The 25,103-nt window shown below is 40.3% G+C and overlaps 1 protein-coding gene across 1 annotated transcript in view; it reads left to right on the top strand.

Annotated features, from left to right (window-relative positions):
- The window catches only part of LOC119746005 (menin-like), a 28,471-nt gene extending 6,251 nt beyond the window's left edge, over positions 1–22,220 (top strand). The window contains exons 2-6 of the mRNA XM_038222756.1: positions 8,629–8,823; positions 11,736–11,878; positions 18,588–18,628; positions 18,903–19,127; positions 19,531–22,220. Of these exons, the coding sequence (XP_038078684.1) occupies positions 8,629–8,823; positions 11,736–11,878; positions 18,588–18,628; positions 18,903–19,127; positions 19,531–20,554 (1,628 nt within the window). The 3' untranslated portion in view covers positions 20,555–22,220. The remainder of the gene's footprint in view (positions 1–8,628; positions 8,824–11,735; positions 11,879–18,587; positions 18,629–18,902; positions 19,128–19,530) is intronic.
- The last annotated feature ends 2,883 nt before the right edge of the window (positions 22,221–25,103 follow it).

Raw genomic sequence — 25,103 nt, 5'->3', positions numbered from 1 at the left:
CACGGCCCTCCCATTGACAAATGTTCCCATGTCCCTCCCATTGACAAATGTTCCCATGGCCCTCCCATTGACAAATGTTCCCATGGCCCTCCCATTGACAAATGTTCCCATGTCCCTCCCATTGACAAATGTTCCCATGGCCCTCCCATTGACAAATGTTCCCAAGGCCCTCCCATTGACAAAATGTTCCCATGGCCCTCCCATTGACAAATGTTCCCACGCCCTCCCATTGACAAATGTTCCCACGGCCCTCCCATTGACAAAATGTTCCCATGTCCCTCCCATTGACAAATGTTCCCACGGCCCTCCCATTGACAAATGTTCCCACGGCCCTCCCATTGACAAAATGTTCCCATGGCCCTCCCATTGTCAAATGTTCCCACGGCCCTCCCATTGACAAATGTTCCCATGGCCCTCCCATTGACAAATGTTCCAATGGCCCTCCCATTGTCTAATGTTCCCACGGCCCTCCCATTGACAAATGTTCCCACGGCCCTCCCTTTGACAAAATGTTCCCATGGCCCACCCATTGACAAATGTTCCCACGGCCCTCCCATTGACAAAAGTTTCCATGGCCCTCCCATAGTCAAATGCTCCCATGTCCCTCCCATTGACAAAATGTTCCTGTTGCCCTCCCGTTGTCAAATGTTCCCATGGCCCACCCATTGACAAATATTTCCACGGCCCTCCCATTGACAAATGTTCCCATGGCCCTCCCATTAACAAATGTTACCACGGCCCTCCCATTGACAAATGTTCCCATGGCCCTCCCATTGACAAATTTATGTTCCCATGTCCCTCCCGTTGACAAATGTACCCACAGACCTCTCATTGACAAATGTTCCCACTAAGCTTAGTTCCCACGGCCCACCCATTGACAAATGTTCCCACGGCCCTCCCACTGACAAATGTTCCCATGTCCCTCCCATTGAAAAATGTTCCCATGGCCCTCCCCTTGACAAATGTTCCCATGGCCCTCCCATTGACAAATCTGCCCACGACCCTCCCATTGACAAAAGTTCCCATGGCCTTTCCAGCGACAAATATTCCCACAGTAACTTTAACATTAATCAAATAGCAGTTTCATTCATATGAGAAACGAGAAAACCAAATCAATTTGTCTGACAGAACATGAATTAAATACATTTTATTTTACATAGGCCCCTATCTCGGTACCCAGAAAGATCTGCTAAAACAGAAAGGGCATTGAAATAAAGACGTTTTTAATAAGCTGGTAGGTCATTCGCCAAAAGAACAGTAACTGTTTGTTGGAATCTTGGAATCTGTCAGGATGGGTGCAGTACCCCTAAACTGACAACATTGGGTTGGCACACCTCCAGAAACAAAGTCAGAAATATGTGTGTGCAGTTTCCCATATGGTGTCGGAATTTGCCAGGATGGTTCCTAGTAAATCATTCTAGGGAGTTTTAATGTGATCTATAGTTTTTAGGCATGCACACTGCTTCAAAACATGTACCACACAACATGAGGATGCACTTTTAAGACTCATAAAACCATCAACATCCTTTACTACATGATGTAAGGACCATCATTCATGCCCCCAAATGAGGTCAATCCTTCACCCCAATTGAACTGAAAACCACAAAACCACAGGGTAATCCCCTTAGCTGTACAAGTGTTATGTGATTAGTGTAACTGACCACAGTTATGCTGTGTACACACTTGGCTAAAGAATGGGCCCAATTTCTTGGCTCTGCTAATAATGTTAGTGAAAAATCCCTGCTTACTGTAGCGGAAAATTCTGTGCTTACAGTAAGCGTATTTCACGGGTTAGCGAGGAATTTTGGGTTCTGCGCATGCGTGCGTACATACAGGGTAAGCGCCAATTTTTCTCAGCTAGCGCTGTTAGCGCAAATTGGTGAGCATAAGAGCGGAATTCTGTGGTTAGCAGTGTCATGAAATAAGCCATTTGCGAGTAACCTATACCCTTTGGGATTTACATTTGAAAAACGTCTGGTACAATGACTTGCTCAGAATGCTTGGTACATTTTAACTTTGAATTCTCCAGACCAAATACACTGTTGCTAATCACAAGATTCGGGGCAAGCTCTTGCATAGTTACGTAAGAGACGCTCAGCACCAATACATCGTTCACAATGGGTGAGAATGGCACAAAGACACCAGACCATGCCGGAGCTGGGGGTTGCTAGCATAAGGCTTGCCCCGAATCACGTGATATAGTAACAGTCTCTTTGTTCGGGAGAATGCTAGGTTAAAACGTGCAAAGCATTGTATTAAGTCAGCGTTCCAGATTTTATTCAAATTTAACTCGCAAATGGCTTATTGGGCCCAGACCACCAGTTTTTAGGACAAGAAAAACAAGACAAGCTCAAAACCATTGCACCTTAGTTTTCTTTCTTTCTTATAAATGTAAATTTGTCAGATTCCATTAATGATCAATTGAACACCTACCAGCAATTTTATTTAAAATTGATAAACAATGTAGACAAATGAAACTTTAAATTTAAATTTCTCATCACCTGATAGGCACCGGCTTATATTTGTATAGTGTGATTAAATGTGTTTGGTGTAATGGGGTACTTTTCACCATTTATGAATAATCATCTGCCATGTTTGCTACATGATGTGCTACAAAATGAGTTGCCATTCAGGCATTGTTTATTGACTTGCTGTATAGTTTCCAACAACAATTTTAGAGCCCCTATTTCGGCTTGGGAGAAACCAGTGTTAACAAACAGCCTCTCCCTTCCCCAAAGCCCCCAGAAAGTCATAATAGCATACCCTTCCCCAGGCCCCCAAAAATCGATGCAAAACAAAATAACAAAAAGTAATACCCGAACTACATTGTAAGAAACCCCATGCTAATTGAACAAAATGCTATTATCTAAACATTTGGGGCGCTGTGGTCCAATGGTTACAGTGTTAGACTCGTGTGCCGTGGTGCATGGGTTCGAATCCTGGGAACATGGTGCTTGTGCTCTTGAGCAAGGCACTTTACCATTATTGCTTCGTCCTTCGGATGGGACGTAAAGCTGTAGGTCCTGTGTGTTGTGTAATGCACGCTAAAGAACCCAGTAACACTTATCGCTAAGAGAAGGGGTTTGCCCCGGTGTTTCTGGCATGGCTGCAATGTGCGCCGCAGCACCTTGTAAACCATTATAAGGTGCTACATAATGGGTCTCATATTTCTCATAAACTTTATTTACCTTTCTTTAATAATTGACATAATTTCCAGCGCCTTGAGTACCTAATTGTTGGTAGATACGTGCGCTATATACGTGTAAGACTCCGTTATTATTATTATGTATTGCCTCATTATGTGGGTCCATTTTTATTTAGCTCTGTTAACCATTTAAGTAAAGATTCCGTGCATATTATCAATCATGTTTCAATAGCAGAAAAATTCCCGTTAACCATGTTTATAGTGCTTGGCATTTTGGCTTCTACGCATGCGTGCATGAATGTATGGACCGGTACATACACTTGTACATCCCATTTTTATTAACCGGTACAGGTATATGATGTACGTGTATGTAATACTGTAAGCACAGAGTGGGTGGCCATTAAGAAGTACATGTACCCATGGTTACTGGAACGGCAACCATCCTTCTGATTCAATATAGGGTGATTCCATGGTAACTCTTGTTACAGTTAGAAGGGGTCTTCGATCAACTTTGTGCTGTTATTCTATAAAGTCAAATTTATAAAAATGTAGAGTGGGTTTTTCTCACAGAAGCTCCCTTGAAAGTAAGTGACTAAATCACCCCCAAGAAGGCAAATAAAATAAGCTTCTGTTGGTTTGTCAGTAACTAGTTTCTTCATACTGTGAACCTTTGGAAAAATCTTCTTAACTTCATAAAAAAAACCTGTTATGGCATAAAATATGAACCTTTCTTTCTGCCTCAAAACCAAAAACTCACATTAGCACTCAAAACAAAGTGCCAAGATGACTACCTAAAATCCATAATTTTAGCCCCAAAATTTTTTTGGGACAAAAAAACTTAACCACCTCTCACTGGCACACAACTCAAATGAAAGTTCTTGTTGTTACCCTTAATTTGATACCACATTTGAAGTTGTGATGTTTTTCAGCCATGTCCAATTTCTCAGGAAATTACCCTTAGGGTTTGCCTTTCCAACTTATTTATTTATTTATTTTACTTACTACATTTATTTACCCAGGGTATGCCCAAACAGTTTAAAACTGGTTTCCATTGGGGCCCTGCATACAATAAATGATGAAACATTGACTACAAACATGTATAATACATTACAAATACAATACAACTCAATACAATGGGATAAAACATTATTTGATTAATGCATAGTTGTTAAGCAAATATTGTAAATACAATATATTTTAAAACTATTATAACTACGTGAACAGTGTGAAGGATAAGGTGGATTCATTGAACACGAAAAATGTGGATCTATCTTGTAACATCAAGAATAAGATATGGCTGTAGGCCTACATGTAATTATATTCGCTGACTAGGGGAGAGGTGAAAACCCCGCGAAAAACCCCTTTTGGGAGAAAACACGGGGAAATTCCCATCCGGCTCCAGGGTCCATGCAATGAATTTCTCTTAGGAACATATTTTGTGAAAGTTTCTACTCCTCTTACATGTGAAAACTATTTGACATCCCTTCTTGGTTGATTTTATTGAAAATTGCACGTCTTTTGACATTTAAAATTTGCCATGCTTTTCCGGACAACTGAGGGTGCTGTTGCTGTGATGGAAGACACTGTTCAGTTTATGTGTTTTCTGTTAAAATTGTGAATCCAGAAATCTGCTCCCAACGGGGCCATGCTCCCCCCCCCCCAAAAAATAAAGAACCCCCCCCTTTTTTTTTAAGCGACGTCGCAATGTAGGGAGGTACTGCGTACACCACCATCTTTCCTAAAAAAGATTTGGTCCAGGTTACAACATTTTTTTCTAATGCATATGAATGTCCTTACATTTTGATAGTATTCCCATCTATTTTTATTTGGAAAAGTAAATTTTCTGTTTTATTTTCTGCAGTCTTTGATACTTTGTTCATAGTTATATTTCACAGGACGTACTGTAATTGGCTATATAATATGTACGTAGATGATGATACATGTATCTTTTAAAAGCAAACTAAAGAATGATTATTTAGTTTTATCCAAAATATAAAACAGATCTCATCTTTACCCAAGATAATTAGAATTATGATTTTGAAATGACAACTAGTCCAAAAAGCCCATCGTTTTGTCAGTTTTATACATGTACCCTCCAAAATTTCCCTCTAAACCTCCCTCCATTGTATCAACTCACGTCGGAGATCTTCAAATTCATGTTATTTGGAATGTGGTATCCCAATCCCTGACGTGTAATGTATACTAGCGCACATGTGGTGACATTCACTCATATGTTCCGTCTTGCAGTGTAGTAAAACCTATACACTTTTTCACATAAGAATGTACTACAGCGTACCAGAAAAGCAACACAGTATATCCTATGGCGGTGTCATTAAGCAATGTGGTGTATGCTTGGAGGTGTTTTGAAATCGTGTGAATTCAATTAGGCTTCAAACTGTTTACGCGTGGACCCTGTGCATTGTTTGTGATTACGACACTTGTAGAAACGCACATGGGAACTTCCCTATTAGAGTCCATGCAATGCATCATTATGCTCAATATGCTTAAGGGGAGATTAGGGCTTTTTATTGATATGGTTCTCATATTTTTTTTATATTCTCATAAAAAATATTGCAGTTGCACATATGTAGATGGTAAGTTACATTGTAAATGATACCAAGTACATGTACATACTGTTTCTAAGTTTGTTTGTGCAATGAAATTATTATTAGTTGATACCACTGAATAAAATAATAAAACCATATTTGGCAAGATGTAGTTGAATACATTATATCTGCACATACATGTACATCTCTCTAATTTTTGCTGTATTGGCAGCCATGACATACCAGTAATAGACATGAGCGGCAACATCCTCTCATCTTCTGGGATTCCACTGGTTGCTATACACCGTACTTCGCGTATAAATCTGGTATTCATTTTCAATAGCTTTTCAAATAACACAGAGCCTGATTGACTGAATTTTGTTTGTTTTGTTTTGTTTTGTTTGTATTTTTGTTAATTAATTAATGGGGTTCCAGACAGGGTTGGCGGTGATGAAAAAAAAAGTTTTTTCTTGGGTCAGGAGCCCAAAATACCGGTAGGGTTGGTCGGTAATGAGAATAACCAAAAAAATAGAAAGGGATGCCATTTAACCCTCCTATGCAAAACATACATTCTGTGCCAAGTTGTCCTTTGAGTCAAAATCAATCAAGTGACTGTTTTCAAAAATTCAGAATTCCCAGCCTACACCAAGCAGAATTGAGTGGCTGGGGCTGTTTAAGTACCGGTAACTTGGAGCAGCTATGCTTTGACTCCGGGTGAGTGACAAAACAGCTGTGACCACAACTTGCCTGCTTTGTCTGTTCATGGTCTGTTGACTGAGTTTGACTAGTCACAGTGCTTGCTTGACATATGATCTGACTGCTGGTGACTAGCCTGTGTAAAAAGTACAGCAGGGGAAGTGGATTGAAATTTTGACTGTCTGTGACTGTTTAAATAGCAGGAGGGTTGAGCGAATTGAACAGTCAGAAGGTCTTCAATTGTTGTACGTACTGTACCAAAAGTCATAGATGAATAAACAAGTACGGTGTATTTTCCCGGGAGCACATGTCCCTGAATTGTACAAATAAATGTTTGAAACGCCTTTTGCAGTGCATGGTGTATTTTGGAATATGTTGAAACTTTGAGGTTGGTGACATCAGTGTCAAGAACATGCTGAGGTTCCTCAACCGCTCTCGTTGGAACCTCAACCCGGCAACCAAATAGACAGGTTTAAGTTTGACCTTCCCTTGAGCACTTCTTTGGAGTTTTTTCTCCGTCTGCTAATACCGTCTGTAAATACAATTTACACATAGTACATGGCAAGAATGCCGTTGAAAGAGTACCGTGGGAAAATCCCTTTTTGCAGTATCCTGTAAATTGTTAATGGGTTTAAGGATAGTACAGTTGAATAAAGTGGCTTTTCTGAGAAACTATTGCAAAATACCTAAATGTTGACATAAAACTGTTCTACACGTATAGTACCGGGTATACATGTACATGTGCACGTACCCGGTACATGTACATGTACATGTATGCATTACCTATTCACAATTGGAGACCTTTATGCACCTGCTGAATGGTACACCTGATTGATACATTTAGTAAACATAATGACAAATTTGTGATCATTGCATGAATGCATTCAGCACACAATCAACTGCGATTCTGCTGGGAGAATTTGCTACATGATGATTTCTCATTTATCAACTTGGCTCTTTGTAACCTATCGGGCATCGGCCCTTTTTGGAAAAGTAGGAACATTTTCAAGAGTTCAATGCTATGAAAGACAAGACAGACCAAAAACCAGTTCCTTTTGCCCTCTGTTGGTTTCATAAGTTCTGCTCCTGAAAATAAAGCTACAATGTACATCTACTGGTACATGGATTGAAAAAGCTGTACTTTGAGGGAGGACTGATGCAAGGGACCTTGTAAAATTGTTCTGGCTGGCATGACGTCATTTATTAAAGACAAAGCTAAACTTTAACCTTCCAAATGTTCTGCACTTCACAATACTTCGATTTTTTTTTTCAAAACCGCTTTGCTTATTTTTTAAAGGGAACTTTAAGCCCACACCTTTCCAATTTTACTGGATCACCACATCACATGCCTGATTCAGTTCTATAATCGGTCACATGACGATCGGTCACATGATGACCAAACACACGATGAGAAAATGGCAGCTGTCAATTTTGAATCATGTGACTGCCTTCTTGAATCTGATTGGTTAACATAAATATCGTGTCCGATGAAATCGTTGTGCTGCCCGCACACCTTTCGGGTGACATCAGATCTGGTGAAAATGGATGCCAAAAAATCAGACATGTTTGATTTCATCCGGTCACCCGGTGTACGGTCAGATCGGTCAGAATGTTCAGCGCACACCTCTGTATGATGGCCAGATGATCCAGTAAACCAGTAAAATCGGAAAGGTGTGCGGCGGGCTTTACCCCCCACACTTCAATTTCCTTTGAGGTAATCTTGTGTGAATTATGGATAGCACTTTAAATCCCTTTTTTTGTAGTTAAGCTCGGGGCAAGCAGGCAGATTCAGCCACACTTCACTGCTCTCCACAGTACTGTATTTGTGTGCAGTGACTCTCTATATGACACAGTTACTTTAACACTTCATATCCCTTCACCTGAAACTGACCTGAAGGGTTTTAAAGGGTTTTATATGTTGCTCTGAATATTGACTTCCCACTAGGAGGGATAATATACTGTTTTTAAAACCAAACTGTTATGTTGCTCTCTTTGCAAAATTTGTTCCCCCAATATTGTAGGGAAACATTTACGACAATATGCATACATGCGACTGTTATTACTGAAAATGGTTATTTTAAAGATTGAAAATTCTGAATTTTGTTTGTAGCATTTGTGTCGTGATCATTATTTCGAGCCATTGTGGATAATGTACAACGATGTACCGTATCTTCTTGATATTTTCCAGATGTTTGATAAAATACCATTCCGTCTTTCTCCATGTGTCTTCCCCATTGCCAGGAAACAAGTTGGACTGTTTCGGTGTAGCTGTTGCCGTGGTAGCAGCATGTCAGATTCTTGGCTACGAGGATGTTCATCTGGCGCTGTCGGAGGACCACGCGTGGGTGGTGTTCGGAGAGGATGGCACGGACACGGCTGAGGTCACATGGCACGGCAAGGGAAATGAGGACAAGAGGGGACAGTCAATAAAGCTGGGTATGACAATCATGGGGACTTTTTTTTAATGGGTTTGACATCAAATGTCAAATAATAAAGGGATGATAATAATGCGTATTTATAAACTGCATGTATCTACCAGTATTGGTGCTCAAGGCACTACATCATTATTACCCTGCTTATTGGCCAATGAAACATTCCAAATACCATCTCAGCTCCCTGGGGAGTATACAGCTCGATGCTGCCATTTCGGCTTAATTAAAGCAGATAAAAATATGCCGTTATAGATGTAATTTAAAACCGGTCAGGGGTTAGCTGCCAATTATGGCCCGAGCCGAAGGCAAGGATAACTATCGGCAACCAGGTCCCTACGGGTTTGAAACATCACATTTAAACATCACTTCCAACGATTTTGTTGTACCATTGTAACTAATGTATTTTTACCGCTGTTCATGGATACATGAACGGGCATTTCTAGTCTGTGGTGCACGCAGCACATGTGGTGTACTTAACACTAATCTTCTTATAACGGAGTTTATACTAGTGGTTCTCAACCACTGGGTTGTAGGCAGTGACAGTGTGGTGGGACTCAAGTCCACTGAGTCCACCGGACTCGAGTCTAAGTCACAATTTTGATCACTCAGACTCGACTCAAGTCTCATCAGCAAAAGACTCGGACTGGGTCTTGGGCTCCTCCATTGTTACTCAGACTTGACGCTAGTGACTTGGGAGTCATGTATATTCCCCCCCCCCCCCCCAAAAAAAAACCCACCTCCTTTAAAAACGTTCTGATTGTGCAAACAGGAACGTTTAAGCAACCATTATTGTACTGCACCACGCTCAAAGTGGTGTTGCAAATAATGTTTCTTACTAAATGCGCCCCTCCCTATTTCCCACGACTGTGCATCAAATATCGCCTACATGCGTGGGCGTGTTCATCTATTCAAACCGTGGACGAAAAATTCCAGAGTCCACGATTCCCAGCATACATCTGCGACTGGGGTCGTGTACAAAACCTATGGGAGTCTTCCTAAAAAGTTAGAGTACAAACAAAAGAGGGACAATAGGTGTGTGTGTGCTTGTCCATGCACTCGTGACTGGGACTCAGACTTGACCCAACTGACTCGACTAAAAAATCAAGTGACTCTCAAGACTCGGACTGGGTCTCAACCCAAGTGACTGGAGACTCGAACTAGGACTCGACTGAAGTGACCGGACTACAACAGTGGCCAGCGCCATCTTCCTCAATTCTGCAAAATCCACCAAAACCACTTGGAAAGAAGGACAAAAGCAAATAATGTGCCATTGGATTAGTGCAGTGTTGGGTTTTGGTAGGTCCAGGTACCGGTATGTTCCTAGCAATATGATGACAGGGTTTAGAGTTTACTTTATCATACATGTCAGAAAACACAAGGTTTTTTTTCCCATACCACTGCTCTTATGTCACTGGGTACTAGTAGCAGTAGTTCAACTTCCTTGGACCTTCAGGCCATACCTGGGGTGCGTTCCACTCGCGCAAACAAATTAGCCAACTTGGAAATGTGTACGCAAGTGGACCGACAGTTTGCCACCAACATTGGCCATAACAAAGGCGAACGGTCTTTCTAAGTTTTTTGCTATGTTTCCAAAAATGGCCAACACACAATGACTGTATAATGATCCCATCGGGCTGACATTTTCCGTTTTTCTACATCTGCAGTAAGTTCATAAATTACAGGCAGCATTTCACATCCAGTCGCGACTGATTTTAATTAAGAGGATTTTATAGTTTCCTTCCAAACAGTAACCATTTTAACAACATTTTTTGATGACCTTTCTGTTCCATTTAGGGTTTGGCACGTTCAGAGGGCCTAGCTAGTGAATGTAAACATGTTTGTGTGACTGCATTATATTTCCTCAAGGATTTTGGACTGTTGCATTCTTGACAACGCATACTGTGTTTCCTAGTCCTCAGCTGCATACGTACCGGTACATGCATCGTGAGCCATAACAACATGAACAGTACATGTATAATTGCTCGTCTGTCAGAGAAAATGTTTCATATTACAGGCACATCGTGTCTGAATTGATATGTACACATGGGCCGCATATAATTTAAGTCATGGATACTGACATGAGTTGTCAGGCGTTAACCCTAACCCTCCACAATCCTCCGAAATCCTCCAGGCGGTTTTGGAGGTTTGAGGCTCAATGGCAAAAAAATTTGTGGGTTGATTTTGGAGGAACCATTGTGTCGAGTTCGTAGGGGTGCAACCCTGAATTAAAATTCCCATAGACACTAGTGCTAAATGCCCATACTTCAAAATTCTTTAAAAATACTCAGAACTCTCACAGGTATTTTTAAGCTGCACAGAAAAATGATGATCAACATGTCATCTTTCATTTTCTTTTCATTTTTTGGTGGGTTGACTATTGACTTTTCGAGATATATATTCTCACCCAAAGAAGACGATCCCTATTTTCCCCAAAGCGGAAAAGTAGCCATCGTGAAAAATGATCCCTCCACAACATGGCAAAATAGCGCCACTTTCGAGAAATCCCTGCTTACTGTAGCAGAAATTTCCATGCTTACTGTAAGCGTATTTCACTGCTTAGCGAGGAATTTTGGCTTCTGCGCATACGTACATCCCGCAACTAAGGACTCTGTACTTACAGGGTTAGCATCGAATTTTTCTGCAAGCGCTGTTTGCAAAAAATCATAAGCGCGGAATTCTGTGGTTAGCAGGGCCATGAAATTGGGCCCTGAACCAGTGCCTGCACGTGGTGCGTCCCTCCAATTAGGGCTCTGCAGAGCGCCCTCTGCTGTTCATTTACGGAGTCAGTTCTTGATTGAAGTCAGTGAACTTGGTCCATGAATGCATATTACATACCAGTACATATATGTTTGAAAGTCGGGCAATCAGGCTAATGGCTTTCGGGTGACAAGTGTCCAATGTGGTTGGTTCCTACAGGTGTAGCAGAAGGAAGTTGGTTGTATCTCAATGATCACCCGGTAGTCTGCGATAGAAGGATGGAGGTGGCTGCTCTAGTCTCTGCTGTCAACCCCTCTGTGAGCTCTTCACTGGACAGCATAGAGCTTGCGTCGCTTCAGCAGGTAATAAAAGGGGACATGTCCAAATAATATGCACTGTGCAGTAAGTATCAGTGAGAGTTTACAGATACAGATTGTTAAAGGGAAAATACAACATTTGCAAACATCAAAAAATAAAACTACCATATCATTTTGAAATACCTTGCTGGACTGTTAGTGAATGACAGTGTAAAGCATCCTGTAAAATCATGGCACCTGGTATGCTGTCATTTTCAAGAAAAGTGGTATTTTTGTATCAATTTCCAATTTTTTCAAATACTGGCCCCAATTGACCATCACACTTGTTTGCAATCGATTACACACCTATGAACGGGTACAAGCCAGCTAGACTGGTTCCCTGGCCTTACAATTCCCCAATGTATGTAAACTGCTCTGTTTCTTCTTAAATGGAGTCAGGGAACCAGACTACAGGAAAATGATTGTTTTTCTTGGTTTTTATAGCATTTTTGAACCCAAAACCTCAAAAAAGTCAGTGTAACTATATTTGCTATATATTTCCAACCCCCCAATTCCATCCATTTCTGAAAATTACAGCAAAAGCAAATGATGTACATGTATATTCCCTTTAATGCGTGCTATTAGTGGACGGCAAGCTGGGCCCAATTTCATAGCTCTGCTAACATGTGCCTGTAGCAAAAAAAAATCCCCTGTTACTTTTAGCAGAAGATTTCTGTGCTTACAGTAAGCACATTTCTCAAGCTAGCTAGCATTTTTGGCTAATGTGCATGCGTACACCCTATAACTAAGGATTCTGTGCTTACCGGTAGGCCAAAAAAAAAATAAGTCGGTCTCTGGTCAGCGCGCACGTCGATTTTAATCATGCGTGTCAACCTTTTTTTTTCTTCAAATTGTCCGCGGTAGCTACAGCAGTGCCCTCTATTGCCGCACCTCCTCAAATTTTTGTACCAAGGAATGGGGAAATTGCACCAAGGCAAATGATGGAGGGCACCAAGGCAAATTATGGAGGTTCCCAATGTAATGTATATGAGGACACAACAAAAGCAAATTAGTACCCACCTTGTCTGGACAATCCTTTAAAAAAAGAAAAAGAAAAAAAGAAGCCGCGTCGCCGCATCAATTCCGGAACTTTGGTCTGACCAGAGACCGAATATTTTTTTTTTGGCCTTAGCGCAGAGGTTTTTTTTGGCTAGTGTTGTTAGTACAGCATGGTTATAGTAAGCACGGAATTCTGTGGTCAGCAGAGCCATAGAATTGGGCACCGGTCTATCTTGATGCTTGCTTCACTGCACACAGAAAAACTTGACCTCAATTTAACAAATTAATTTTTGGGAAGGTGAAAAAAGCGGAGTAATTGGCGGTTCCGGAATGTCTGTTTCCTCGCAGTACAGAGAATGCATTGTGACCAGTGTATCTGACCAATTCTGGGAATGACAATTATTTCACATCATTTAATACTATGGCAACCACAGAAATGGTTGAGGGCTGATACATGTAAAGTGACAATGTGCAGTATGCTATGCATTTTTCGATTAAAGGAAATTCACCAGAACTTAACTAAACTGGCACAGGTCTGTTATTGTGGATCAGAAACAGAAGATAGAATTTAAAAGTAATATACCGGTACCGGTACAACAGTTGCTTGTGCTGCAATTTTCAGAAATTGATGGATTTGGGGAGTAGTATTTTATAGCAAATATTGTAACACTGACCTGTTTAAAGTTTTGTGTTCACACCACGGATGCTGGAAACACCAAACAATGCTGCTTGTAGTCTGGTGCCCTGTCCCTACTTCAAACAAAACGGAGCAATTTATAGACTGTCAGGTCAGGGAACCAGGGTAGCTGGCTTGCACCCGTTCATGGATGTGTTACGGATTGCAAACAAACGTGGACTAACTAAATTTGATGAATTGGAGGCACTATTTGAAGAAAAGTCAGTTTTTTCCAAAAATGGTTAGCCAACCATCGTTGGAAATTGATACAAAAAAATCCACTTCTCTTGAAAATGACAGCGCACCAGGTGCCATGATTTCACAGGATGCTTGAGACTTTTATTTACTTACAGTCAAGTAAGGTATTTCACAATAATTTTGGTACACGTAGTTTTGTTTTTTGATGTTTGCAAATGTTGGACATTACCTTTATAAAGCATCCCATGAATTGTGTCTTATGGAAGAATGAGGGTAAGGATTGATAAGAAATTATGTATTTATGCAGTGGCATGCAACGTGTGTGTCATACACATATGGACCTTAATCTGATTGCACATACATGTTGAACATTATCAACTGTTTGTTAATGTCATCACTAAAATATATGACTAAGGAAGTGAAAGTGATGTCAGCCGAACAGCTCGGGATGTAGTCTTCTAAACAGCTTCTGAGCAATTCCACGGTAACTCACGTAACGTTACTCTATAAAGTCCAAGAATTTCGGGTAGATTTTCTCATCAAAGATCCCTTGAAATTAAGTGATTAAACTACAGAAAAAAAGGGCAACAAAATGAACTTCAGTGTGGGTTAGGCAATAACGTTTTAATCGGTAACTTTCTTTACAAAAAAAGAACATCAATCCATAATTTTAACCAAATACATGTATCCCTCTCCCTCCCTCTTTTTTTTGACAAAAAAATACACTTAACCATATTCCATCTCACTGCCACATCACTCAAATGAAAGGTTTTACAATCCCCTTTAATTTGATACTACATTTGAGGTAGTGATGCTTGCAGTTCTGAAGATTTCATAAATTTCCCACTCCTCAGCCACGTCCACTTTCTCATGGAATTGCCCGCCTAGTTCTACTCTGGAATGTACCGTAGGATCTCATTATTGTCATTACCTCTGCCAAGGAGGTTATGTTTTCATCGGATTTGGTTAGTTTATTGGTTGGTTAACAAGATAGCTCAAAGAGTTGTGGACGGATTTGCATGAAATTTTTTTGAGGGGTGGTCCTTGGTACAAGTACAAATCGATTAGATTTTGGATGTGATATGGATCTGGTTCTGGATCCGGGATTTTTTTTTTGTTGATTCTTCACCATTTATGCGAGTATTTCTTATGGGTGTACTGACAATATGGCGGGGAATTGTTTAGCCTTGGCGGAGGTTGCGTTCTCTGAGTGCTTTCTAGTTTTTCTTGCATTCGGCAAGGGTAGTTCAGAACAAAAACATTGCAATCACCAGAAGGTGAAAGTGCTAAATAAAAAGTGCTCCAAAAAAGAAAAGAAAAAAAAAAGGAACTAGTACAATCAATTTTGAGCTGTCATTAACAAAGATAAAGAACAGTTGTACAAAATTTGACAGAGAGCATCTGTGTTTGCTCAGACTAATACCGGTATGGTACATTGTAAATCATCAGACCATACTTGTAATTTTATCCTCTGAGGATACCACAGCATAGCTGAAAACCCAGAACTTGGCAGGAAAACAGGAAAAGTATTACTGCGCGAGTTCCCTCCCCTTGTAATTTTTTCCTAATATGGCTGCAAGTCCTATTAGTTTGTAGACTGATATCTTGCAGATGTTTTACACCAGTGTCATTGTTTCTACAAAACATACAAATATACAATTTTTCCTTGTGGGTTCCTTACAAATCTTCTCTTTTGTCATCAACGTGTGTACGGGAAACCACAAGCATTTTCTGAGGGAAGTGTGGAATATTAATCCTAACCACCCCAACCCTTCAAACTCCAACTGCATGTTTATTTTGTTGGAATATGTTGGAGTGAGTACTGCACTAGTAAACTGATTATGCGTTACATGGTGTCAGGCATACCACATTAATTAGAGTCCAACAGTTTGGGTGTAAGTTTACTATATGGTGTTGGATTTTGCAAGATTGGGTTGAAATCACTCAAAGGGGTGATTAAATTAATGAAAAATTAGGGTTAATTAATGAAATACAATGTACATGTAGACCTGTACATGTTTTGTTTGATTTAGTAAGAACAAGAGCTAACACTTTTTACATACCGGTACATTCTAATCATAAATGTCTTCACTAATTTTAAATGTTGAAACATTGATCCTCACATTTTAAAGCTCCAAACTCTTCCCCCTCCCCCTTCCCAGTTGTAAGATGCAGAAAAAAACAAACTAAAAATCAACAAAAAAACCTATTTTGTATTGTAATGGTTGCCATGGTGAGATTTAAAGAACCAGATGTGCCAAGTGTGAACATCCTGGAAGTTACCACTCAGACAATCCGAACATTAATTTGTGTTTACACTTAAGATAAATGGGAGTTTCTATTTTATTGTATTCAAATGCACAATCAGCCTACAGTTCACGGGCCGTCCCAATGTGTTGTGAACTAACACCCACCTCGGCTCTGGAATAGGAATCAAATGCGGAAAGGTCACAAACATGTACATGTACAGTGCTGACCACCGTCATTGTCACTGGAGAATAGAAACTGAATCGATTCTTGGTGTAAGATCTGACTCATGTTGCAGAATAAGTAACGAGTAAGTGCAGATGATGTGGGGGCGGCGCTGCCTCATTTGTCGGCCAATATTTGGAATTGAAAGGAAGAAAACTGCTCGACAAAAATGTACCCTAGCTGTGGACAAATTGAAAGACCGTTTCGTAATGAGTCAGAGAGCCCAGTGGATTAATTAGCTAGCAATAGTCTGTGCGGCCCTGTGTACATGGTTCCCCATATATTAACCTTTGCCAACACAATGCCAACCGAAGCCCGCTCGGCAGTATTTGTCATTCCTGTTACTGAGTCAAGCTGAGTCATGATTCTGTTTAAAAATTGATGGAGAATTTGGACGGAAAAGGAAATGTTTGGCACAACGAGTGTATTTTTGTTTAACTAGAAACTTTGTCTGATAATTTGTGTTATATGGGTGCATTTATTGTGATAGTAACTGATATACTGAGTCATATTTTTTTCACTCTACTTTTTAATTTTTGTTTATTTATTTTAAGATATTACCAGACATTTAAAAAGTCTATTAAAAATTATCTATTTGCTATGATGTAAGTGATTCCCTACACAACACCGAAAAATACTGATGGTCTGTTGATGGATTGTGGATAAAGTGGAGACATTATTGTGGACAATACTGATCAAAAAGCAGGTGTCCTGCTTCAGTTTCAATTAAACCTAAAGGGTAAGAGTGGGATGGGTTTGGGTGGAGGCGGGATTGGGTCATCTGAGGCAGGATTGGGTGGCATTCAGTTACATTCAGGATAGAGAAGGGGTGGGGTGGAGGTGGGGTAAGGGTGGGATGGGTCTGGGTGGAGGCGGGTTGGGTCATCTGAGGCAGGATTGGGTGGAATTCAGTTACATTCAGGATAGGGGAGGGGTGGGGTGGAGGTGGGATAAGGGTGGGATGGGTTTGGGTGGAGGCGGGTTGGGTCATTTGAGGCAGGATTGGGTGGAATTCAGTTACATTCAGGATAGGGGAGGGGTGGGGTGGAGGTGGGGTAAGAGTGGGATGGGTTTGGGTGGAGGCGGGTTGGGTCATCTGAGGCAGGATTGGGTGGAATTCAGTTACATTCAGGATAGGGGAGGGGTGGGGTGGAGGTGGGGTAAGGGTGGGATGGGTTTGGGTGGAGGCGGGTTGGGTCATTTGAGGCAGGATTGGGTGGAATTTTATTACATGTAGAATAGGGTGGGGTGGAGGTGGGGTAAGGTTGGGATGAAAGTGGTATGAGATCTGAGGTGCGGTGGGATGGGTTTGGGTGGAGTGGGGTATAGGTGGAGTTAGAATCAAGGTGGGGCTAGGTGGAGGTGGGGTAGGGTAGGGATGGCGTGGGGTAATTGGTGTTTGAGTTGTGGGGATGGGCTTGGGTAAAGTGGGGCAAAGGTGGGTGGGGATGAGATCTGGTGGGATTGGTTGGGATAAGATTCAAAGTATGTGGATGGATGAGTTGTGATAGGAATGGATTTGGGTGGTGTGGGGTGATGTAGCCGGGAACTGGATGGGGAGGGGGTTGGGAAAAGCTGGATGTTGATGGGATTTGGTGGGATGGGATGGGGTGGGGAAGGGTTCACAGTAGAGCAGGGATGGGATGGGTGAAGGTGTAGTGGGTATGGTTTTGAGTGGTGTTTAAGGGAGGGTGGGGATGGGATTGGTTAAGGGCATGGGGAGATGGAGTGGGTTAAAATGGGGCAAAATGGGTTGGGGATGGGGTTGATGGTAGGGTAGGGTGAAGTCAGGGTGGAGATTGTATAAGTTGGAGTGGGGAGCTGGGTCGGATTGGGTTGAAATAGGGTAAGGTGGGATGAGATGGGATGTGAATTGTGAGGGGATGGGTGGAGGTGGTTAAGGACGGGCACGTCAGGGTTTGTGTGTACCTCGAGGAAGGTGCAGCGCACAGATTACTGTACATAATGTACATGTACTGTACAAAAACTGTACTATGTACATGTACAATGTACAGTGCGAGTAAAAAAAAACTATACACTTTTAAGATTGGCCATAGTTTTATTCTGTAGCAATATACACGTAGATAAGATATTTTCATATGTACTCTTGCTGCTTCTTTTGGTGACATTTTCACTGGATTAGTTTTCATGCATGACTGCACAGAAAAACTAATCCAGTGAAAATGTCCTCAAAAGAAGCAGCAAGAGTTACTCTAAAAGTACATTTATTGCTACAGAATAAAACTGTGGCAAATGTTAAAAGTGTATAGTTGTTTGGACTCACACTGTATACCTGATCAAGTGAACCAATGTGTCTAAAGTGATTTTGATTGGAATCAGAATTGAGTCTGGATTTGTTCTCTTTTTTAGGACCTGATGTGGTTACTTTATGACCTTGGCCATCTCAAAAAGTGAGTTGTAAACATTTCTTCTAGATGGCATTTATTGTCTTATAAATATATGTAAGTTGAAAATTTTCCTCATTCCCCAAAAGACTGGTAAATGGCCAATTACTTTGAAGAACATTTTGAGGAGATGCAGAGCATGCATGGTTAGGGCCATCTTACCATTTCGTTTGGTCACCTTGAATTCCAGTCAAAACCTGACTCATTACAAAATCTTTTAATATTTTTTTCTGATCAAGATCCCTCTATGTGACTGAGTTTTCGTATTGGTCACTTTCAGGTATCCGATGGCCCTCGGTAACCTTGGCGATTTGGAGAGTATAGACCCAACTCCTGGTCGGCCGTCAACTATCGAGTTGTTCGAAGAAGCGATAGCGGTAGCCGAGAATGATTACGATAACCACCACGTGTACCCCTACACGTACCTAGGAGGTCACCTATACCGCAACTATGAGTATAAGAAGGCTATGGAGCAGTGGGCTGAAGCCTCAGGAGTCATCAGTCGGTAAGTGCCACAGTTTGTATTGTTAGTCCTTTCTCCACCAAATGCAAATGCCTTGGGGAAAAAAGTCAAGAAAAGGTTTTGACAGCAAAAAAATACTAAATCAAGATGTGTTCAGCTACTGTACATGACTGCAATTTTGTTTTTCTGTGCGGTGAAGGTAACTTAGGGGATTTATATTTTTTGATTCAGAATCTGCTCAAAGAGAGATGAGAAGGTTTTGAGATGGTTGTGTCTTGAAAATGTGTAATTTCAGCAGAAAAGTACCAGTAGGAGACTGGCTAGAGCAGGAGAGGCTAGGTGTCGAGAAAAAGCACGAAGACCCCATTGTGAAGTCACCAACAGTTCTTGTGTTTGTAAGTTCATTCTGTATTGAAAATGCACCATGTTCCCTTTTCTTTCCTAGGTATAACTACAACAGGGAGGATGAGGAAGTCTACAAAGAGTTCATGGAGATTGCCAATGATTTGATTCCTTACATCGTCAAGACTGGCTCTGCTGGCGGTGCCGAGGCACCTATGAAAGTCATCAATGATCCCGAATGCTACGGCGACTTTCTGCGTTTCTACGATGGCATCTGTCTGTGGGAGGAGGGAAGCACCACTCCGGTCCTACACATCACCTGGGCCAAGCGCTTCATTGCCTCATTGACCCGATTCTCAGCCGACATCCGGGAATTGGTTGAAGTGGAATCAGGTAGGTCTTGTAGGTTTCACTTGGAGGAGGAAGGGCAGGGGGAAAACGGAAACGATGAGGATGGGAGGGAGGCCAAGAATGAAGTCAAGGAGGAAGAGACGGAAGTCAAGAAAGAGGCCAAAGAAGAAGAAGCTGGTGTTAAGAAAAGGGAGGACTTCAACCAGAATATCGTCGTCAAAGGCAGCAGACAAAAGAAGACTGGACTGTCCTTGGGCACAGATGGCCAGGGAAGAACTGACGCCAAGGGCGTAGACACGGCGAGTGCTGCCACACCGTTTGTGGATGCGTCTTGCAGCGACACCATGCTGAACTCGGAGACGGACTTCAACGACTTCTTGAGCACGAGGAGCAACGGCAGCGCTTTCCCCGGCATGACCATGGAGTCGGTCATGAAGGCTGAGAGTCCCGCAGAGATGGCCTTCAGCCGGCGGTGGAAATCGCAGATGTCGGAAGACGAGGAAGGCAAGGAATTGGAAGACGATCCGGACAGTCTGAACTCTAGCAGCGACAGTTTGGGTTTGCCGGTCTGCCGGCCACCTGTGGCTCACATTATGCTGTACAGTGCCAAGATGTTGGCGCTGAGGGAGATCCTGACCAGCTCGGGGAAACTCAACATGGCCGCCATCCAACTACAGCTGACTGCTCAGTCGCAGGTACACGTCAGTAAGCGGCCACGCTCTATCAGCGAGTATGAGGACTATGGCAGTCTAAGGAGGCGGCCAAGACGAGAGTAATGCAGGATTACTGTCAAGATACAAAAAGAAAAAAAAAATGATGAAAATGAAAAACGGGTTTGTATTGATACTGAAATGTTGCATTTGTGACCAGATCTGAACAAAGCAAGCATACACGTACGCTCTGATTGTTACACGCTTGCCCTTACTTGCGGCTTGCACAAAAGTTCAAATTTTTTCAAAGCCTGACGCTGAGATAATGGATTTCAGTTTTAAAATATTTAGATATTCTTTTTTGAAGTTGTAAACAAAAAAAAAGGTGTTTTGTAAGATTTGGTCACATCTGGTCACGTTTTGAGATGTACAGGCGTCAATCCATAGTATGCTTGTGTATGACTTGATCAGCGCACTGCAATAGTGTGTTTTATTTTTTCGCCCTGTTATTGCCATCCTCACGAGATATGTTTACCAAAGAGTCGATTTATTTGGCCAAGTTGAAAGCGACCGAAATGTTGAGTCATTCAGATAAAAAAAAAGTGCAGGGGTGTACATGTATGTAGTATTTTCCTTACTGATGTAAAATAATGCTTTCAAAAAATTTGAATTTTTAAGATGAATTTTTTTGTCTGTGCATTTATGCAGTGTGCTCCTGCCTGGCTTAAATTAATTTTTTTGTCAAAATCTGATATATAAAAAGGTATTATAAAAATGTCCCCCTTTTTTTTCCTGCTTAGACATTTAATGTAACTTTCAGGAAAAATATCCTGAAATGAATTTTCTAGTTGTACATCTGTGGATATTACTATGTCGTAAACATTCCATTTTAAAATGGCTGTTTATAGCTAATAATTTGCTGAGTTTTTCGATGCTACCAAAAACGTTTCATAAAAATTCATTATGATACATGTATATTTTGTAAGTTGAATTTTAATGGTTCAATAGAATTGTGCGTAGGATGGCCATTAGTAAAACATGAAATTGCACCTTCTGTGGGAAGGCCTGGCAAATTTTAATTTTAGTTCCCTGTATTTTCTCTTTTTAAAATTTTTCCCACCGTTTTTAATTATTGATAAATTCTGAGAAGGAAAAAGCAGTCATTTTTTTAAAAGCATGAAATGCATTTCAATCAAATCAGAGAAATTAAATACAATTTTTTTTTTTTATCTCTTGTTTTTGTATTGACCAATCTAACGTGAGACATAAACCCAAAAAGGGGTTTGAATTCTGTCAGAATGTTTGACCTTTCAAATGAATATTTTCCATGTGAACTACACCCAAAAAAATGATGTCATTCTTGTGAAGACTTGCTGGTATTGGATAAATTCTTGGTGAACTCATCGTGTTACTTATTTTTTTTTTTTTTAGATGTTTACAGAAATATGCAGTAGTAGGCAGCTGATACATTTTAGTCAATAGTTTTCTGCATGCAGCTGAAGAGTGTATAAACGTTTTTCCTTTTTTAAAGAGATTAGCCTGTTCTTTTTTAAGTGGAACCTTCTAACATTTTTCTGTCTGTTTCGGGTTTTCGGCCTGATATTCTGCCAAAGACAAGCAACGGGTTGAGAAAAATCAATTAACAAATTTTGATAGCAGTTAAAATGCTTAATACAAATCTCCATCAAAGTTCCAGTGCTTTTTGACAAACTTCAGGCTTTCAACTATTCCTACTTTTCCTACTTTTTTCTTGAAATTCATACTTTTTCCTACTTTTTGTCCCACAACTCCGAAAAATGAAATCTCATTGAATATTTTTCATGACAGTGTTACACACTCGTATGTAAATCACACAATGAAGGGCTTGGGCACAGGAAGGGTTTTGGGTGCAGGAGTACTGCAACTGTACTTCCAAGAGCTTAGTTGAGGATGGAGCACAAATGTTGTGAGTACAGAGCATGCCAAATGAGACTTATGATGCTGTGGACGTGGGTGAGTATCAATGAAAACTACTCCTGAAAACCCACAAAAGTCCTACGTCTTTCCTGATTTTGTCATCCACAGTCCTAGTTTTGTCCTGTTTTTGTTGTTGTTGAAAATGTTGATCCTACTGTTCTACATTTTGATCTGGGTCTGCTTGAAATCCTGCAGAGTTTCAATTTGTACATAACATTAAAACAGAAAAGGCTAATCTCTGAAAGGAGCTTTTATTTTTTGGATGCGTTTGCGACCATAACATACCAAAAGAGGCACCTGAATTAATTTCGAAATTTGTGAATTAACTATTTCATTAAAAAAGTTGATGGATTTTTTTGTTGGATGTCTCATTCAAAAGTGAATAATGTCTATTGCTAGAAAAATGGCAGTCTAAAAATATTACATGAGAGCAACTTCAAGTAAGAAAAAACTTTATAAATATCTTGAAAATATTTTTTTGAGAAGCAACGTAACTTAAAGTTAGTGATAGTCATTAATGAAGATGTCCATTACTTTAAAATGGAACAATGTAAGCAGCTTTAACAATGTTTGACCTTGCCATACTTATACTTTTCATTGGCCGTCATTTTTCTTATGATTTGAATACCAGGGTTTTTAGGTGCAGTAATTCTTTGTACAAGATTAACTTGACTTCCCACAATGAAGCAAGTAAATATTTCAGGAATTTTCTTTTGGAAGGTTGGAAAAGTTATTTTACTTAAAACATCTGCGAGTGTGTAGTCAATCTGACAAATCGTTAAGCAAACAGAAGATTGTCATTTTCATTAAGAGCCACAAATCCCAAATTTGTCATGGAGACACATCATTTTAAGTCTTTGATTTGGCACATCAAGATTGTGTAGCGAAAAAGGTTATAAAATAATAAATAAAGGTTTTCATAAATTAATGTAAACAATGCTAAAGGCAGACATTTCAGGTCTAAAATATGGTTTATACATGTATTTTAATTTTAATTTAAAAAAAAAAGAAGGAATTGGGTTCGATCAGCCACCAAATACAGTGATGCGAAGATAAAAATGACAGACAAAAGCAGACCAGATGACTAATAAACTGTCTATATTTAGCTGCTTTGACCGGAAAGCCAACGACATTTTATTGTCCAAGCATCCCACTCTGAGTCAGTTACTTCTGAAATAAAAAAGTTGACCTTTCCAAAACACTAAAAAAAAAGGGAATTTTTTTAAAGGTTTGGAACAATGAATATTCTATGTACATGCAGGTGTACACAGCAATACAAGTCACGCTTTTCAAAACCCAGCCAAAGATTGCATGTACTGTACAAGTAGACTAACATGGCTTAAAAGTAAACTCTTTTTTATGTCATTGAAATGTAATTAACAGGCATGCAACTTTTTCTCAGATCAGCTGATTTCCTCTTTTTTTTACTTCCCATGTGAGCCATTCAAAATAGAAAAACACTGTACAAAGTCTTGGAAAGACTTCAATTTCCTCTTTTTTGTGTGACTTCCCAGTTGCATGCCTGAATTAAGACAATCTTGATTGAGAAAAAAATGACAGTGGAGGAACTCGTAAACTGAATGTACTTCCTAAATTCAGGAATGTTGAATTGTATCTTCAGTTTTCTTGAGTACCTACTCTTTTCATTTGTCTTGTAGCCCTGTACCTAGTGGCATTTAGCCTCATTCAGGGCAAATATGCGTTAAAAAAAGAAGAGGAGAAATGCAATAATAAGTTTGTTGAAAGGTCTGCTCATTCTTAATGTATCTTGATGCATGAATTCAGACTGCAATGGTCTTTGATTTATCCTACCTTGAAAGTTAAAGGTAGATCATTTGCAGCTGTCCAAAAGTAACTGACCAGAATTTTGTTAAAAAGCTTACTTGGTTTAAAGATAGTAATGGCACTAAACTCCCTGTGAAATTATTCCTTCTGGCATGCTGTCATTTTGAAGAAAACAATAAAAGAAGGTCATTTCCAAAGATGTGTCAAGTGACACATTTTTGGAAATTCCTGTTAGTAATTGGTTTGTAAATCCGTGAATGGGTGCGCGCAAGCGTTGACATGATGCACACATGCGCGCGGTTGCAATTGGCTAAATGAGAACGTGTCCTGGATGCTGGTTTCAGGCGCAATTCAAAATACGACTCGGCAACTTTTGAATTGAAATCGAGATCCAAGAATACTTTTTCTCGGAATAAACAGCCTTCACAGAGCTAAAATTTCAAAGATCTACTCTACCTTTGAAGGAACATTGCTGTAGTGTAGTGAATTGAACAGTCTTACTTACTGGCTTTTGTGTGCTAATCGCAAAGCTGTAGAGAATATGTTCATTTGATGAACTAGCCTTACCCAAGACCTTGAACCGGTCCATTTAAAGTACATGTACATTGTAGGTCTGGTTGTTTCCTATTCGTTAGAACTGAATGAATATCCCAGCCACAGTCGTTATAAACAACAAACAGGCTAATCTAGGAAATGAAAGAATAGCTTCATAGAATGTTTAACTCATTTGAAAATATTTGTGTTGTGCAATCTTGTCTTTTGAGCCTTGCAAGAAGTATGTTTAGACTGCAAGCTTTTGGGCTAAAAAACGTCTATTTTTTTAAGCAACTGACCACTCCAGATGTGTTGTATATCAGAGGTGAAAATACAGAATTTTTGTGGGAGTTATAATGAATCCAATATTAAATTGAAAACTAAAATTCTGAGTGTTTTA

This window comes from Patiria miniata, unplaced genomic scaffold (assembly GCF_015706575.1).
Source record: "Patiria miniata isolate m_02_andy unplaced genomic scaffold, ASM1570657v1 HiC_scaffold_7, whole genome shotgun sequence".
Classification (NCBI taxonomy): domain Eukaryota; kingdom Metazoa; phylum Echinodermata; class Asteroidea; order Valvatida; family Asterinidae; genus Patiria; species Patiria miniata.
Note: the sequence above shows the minus strand (reverse complement) of the source record. Positions and strands in the feature narration are given on the sequence as shown.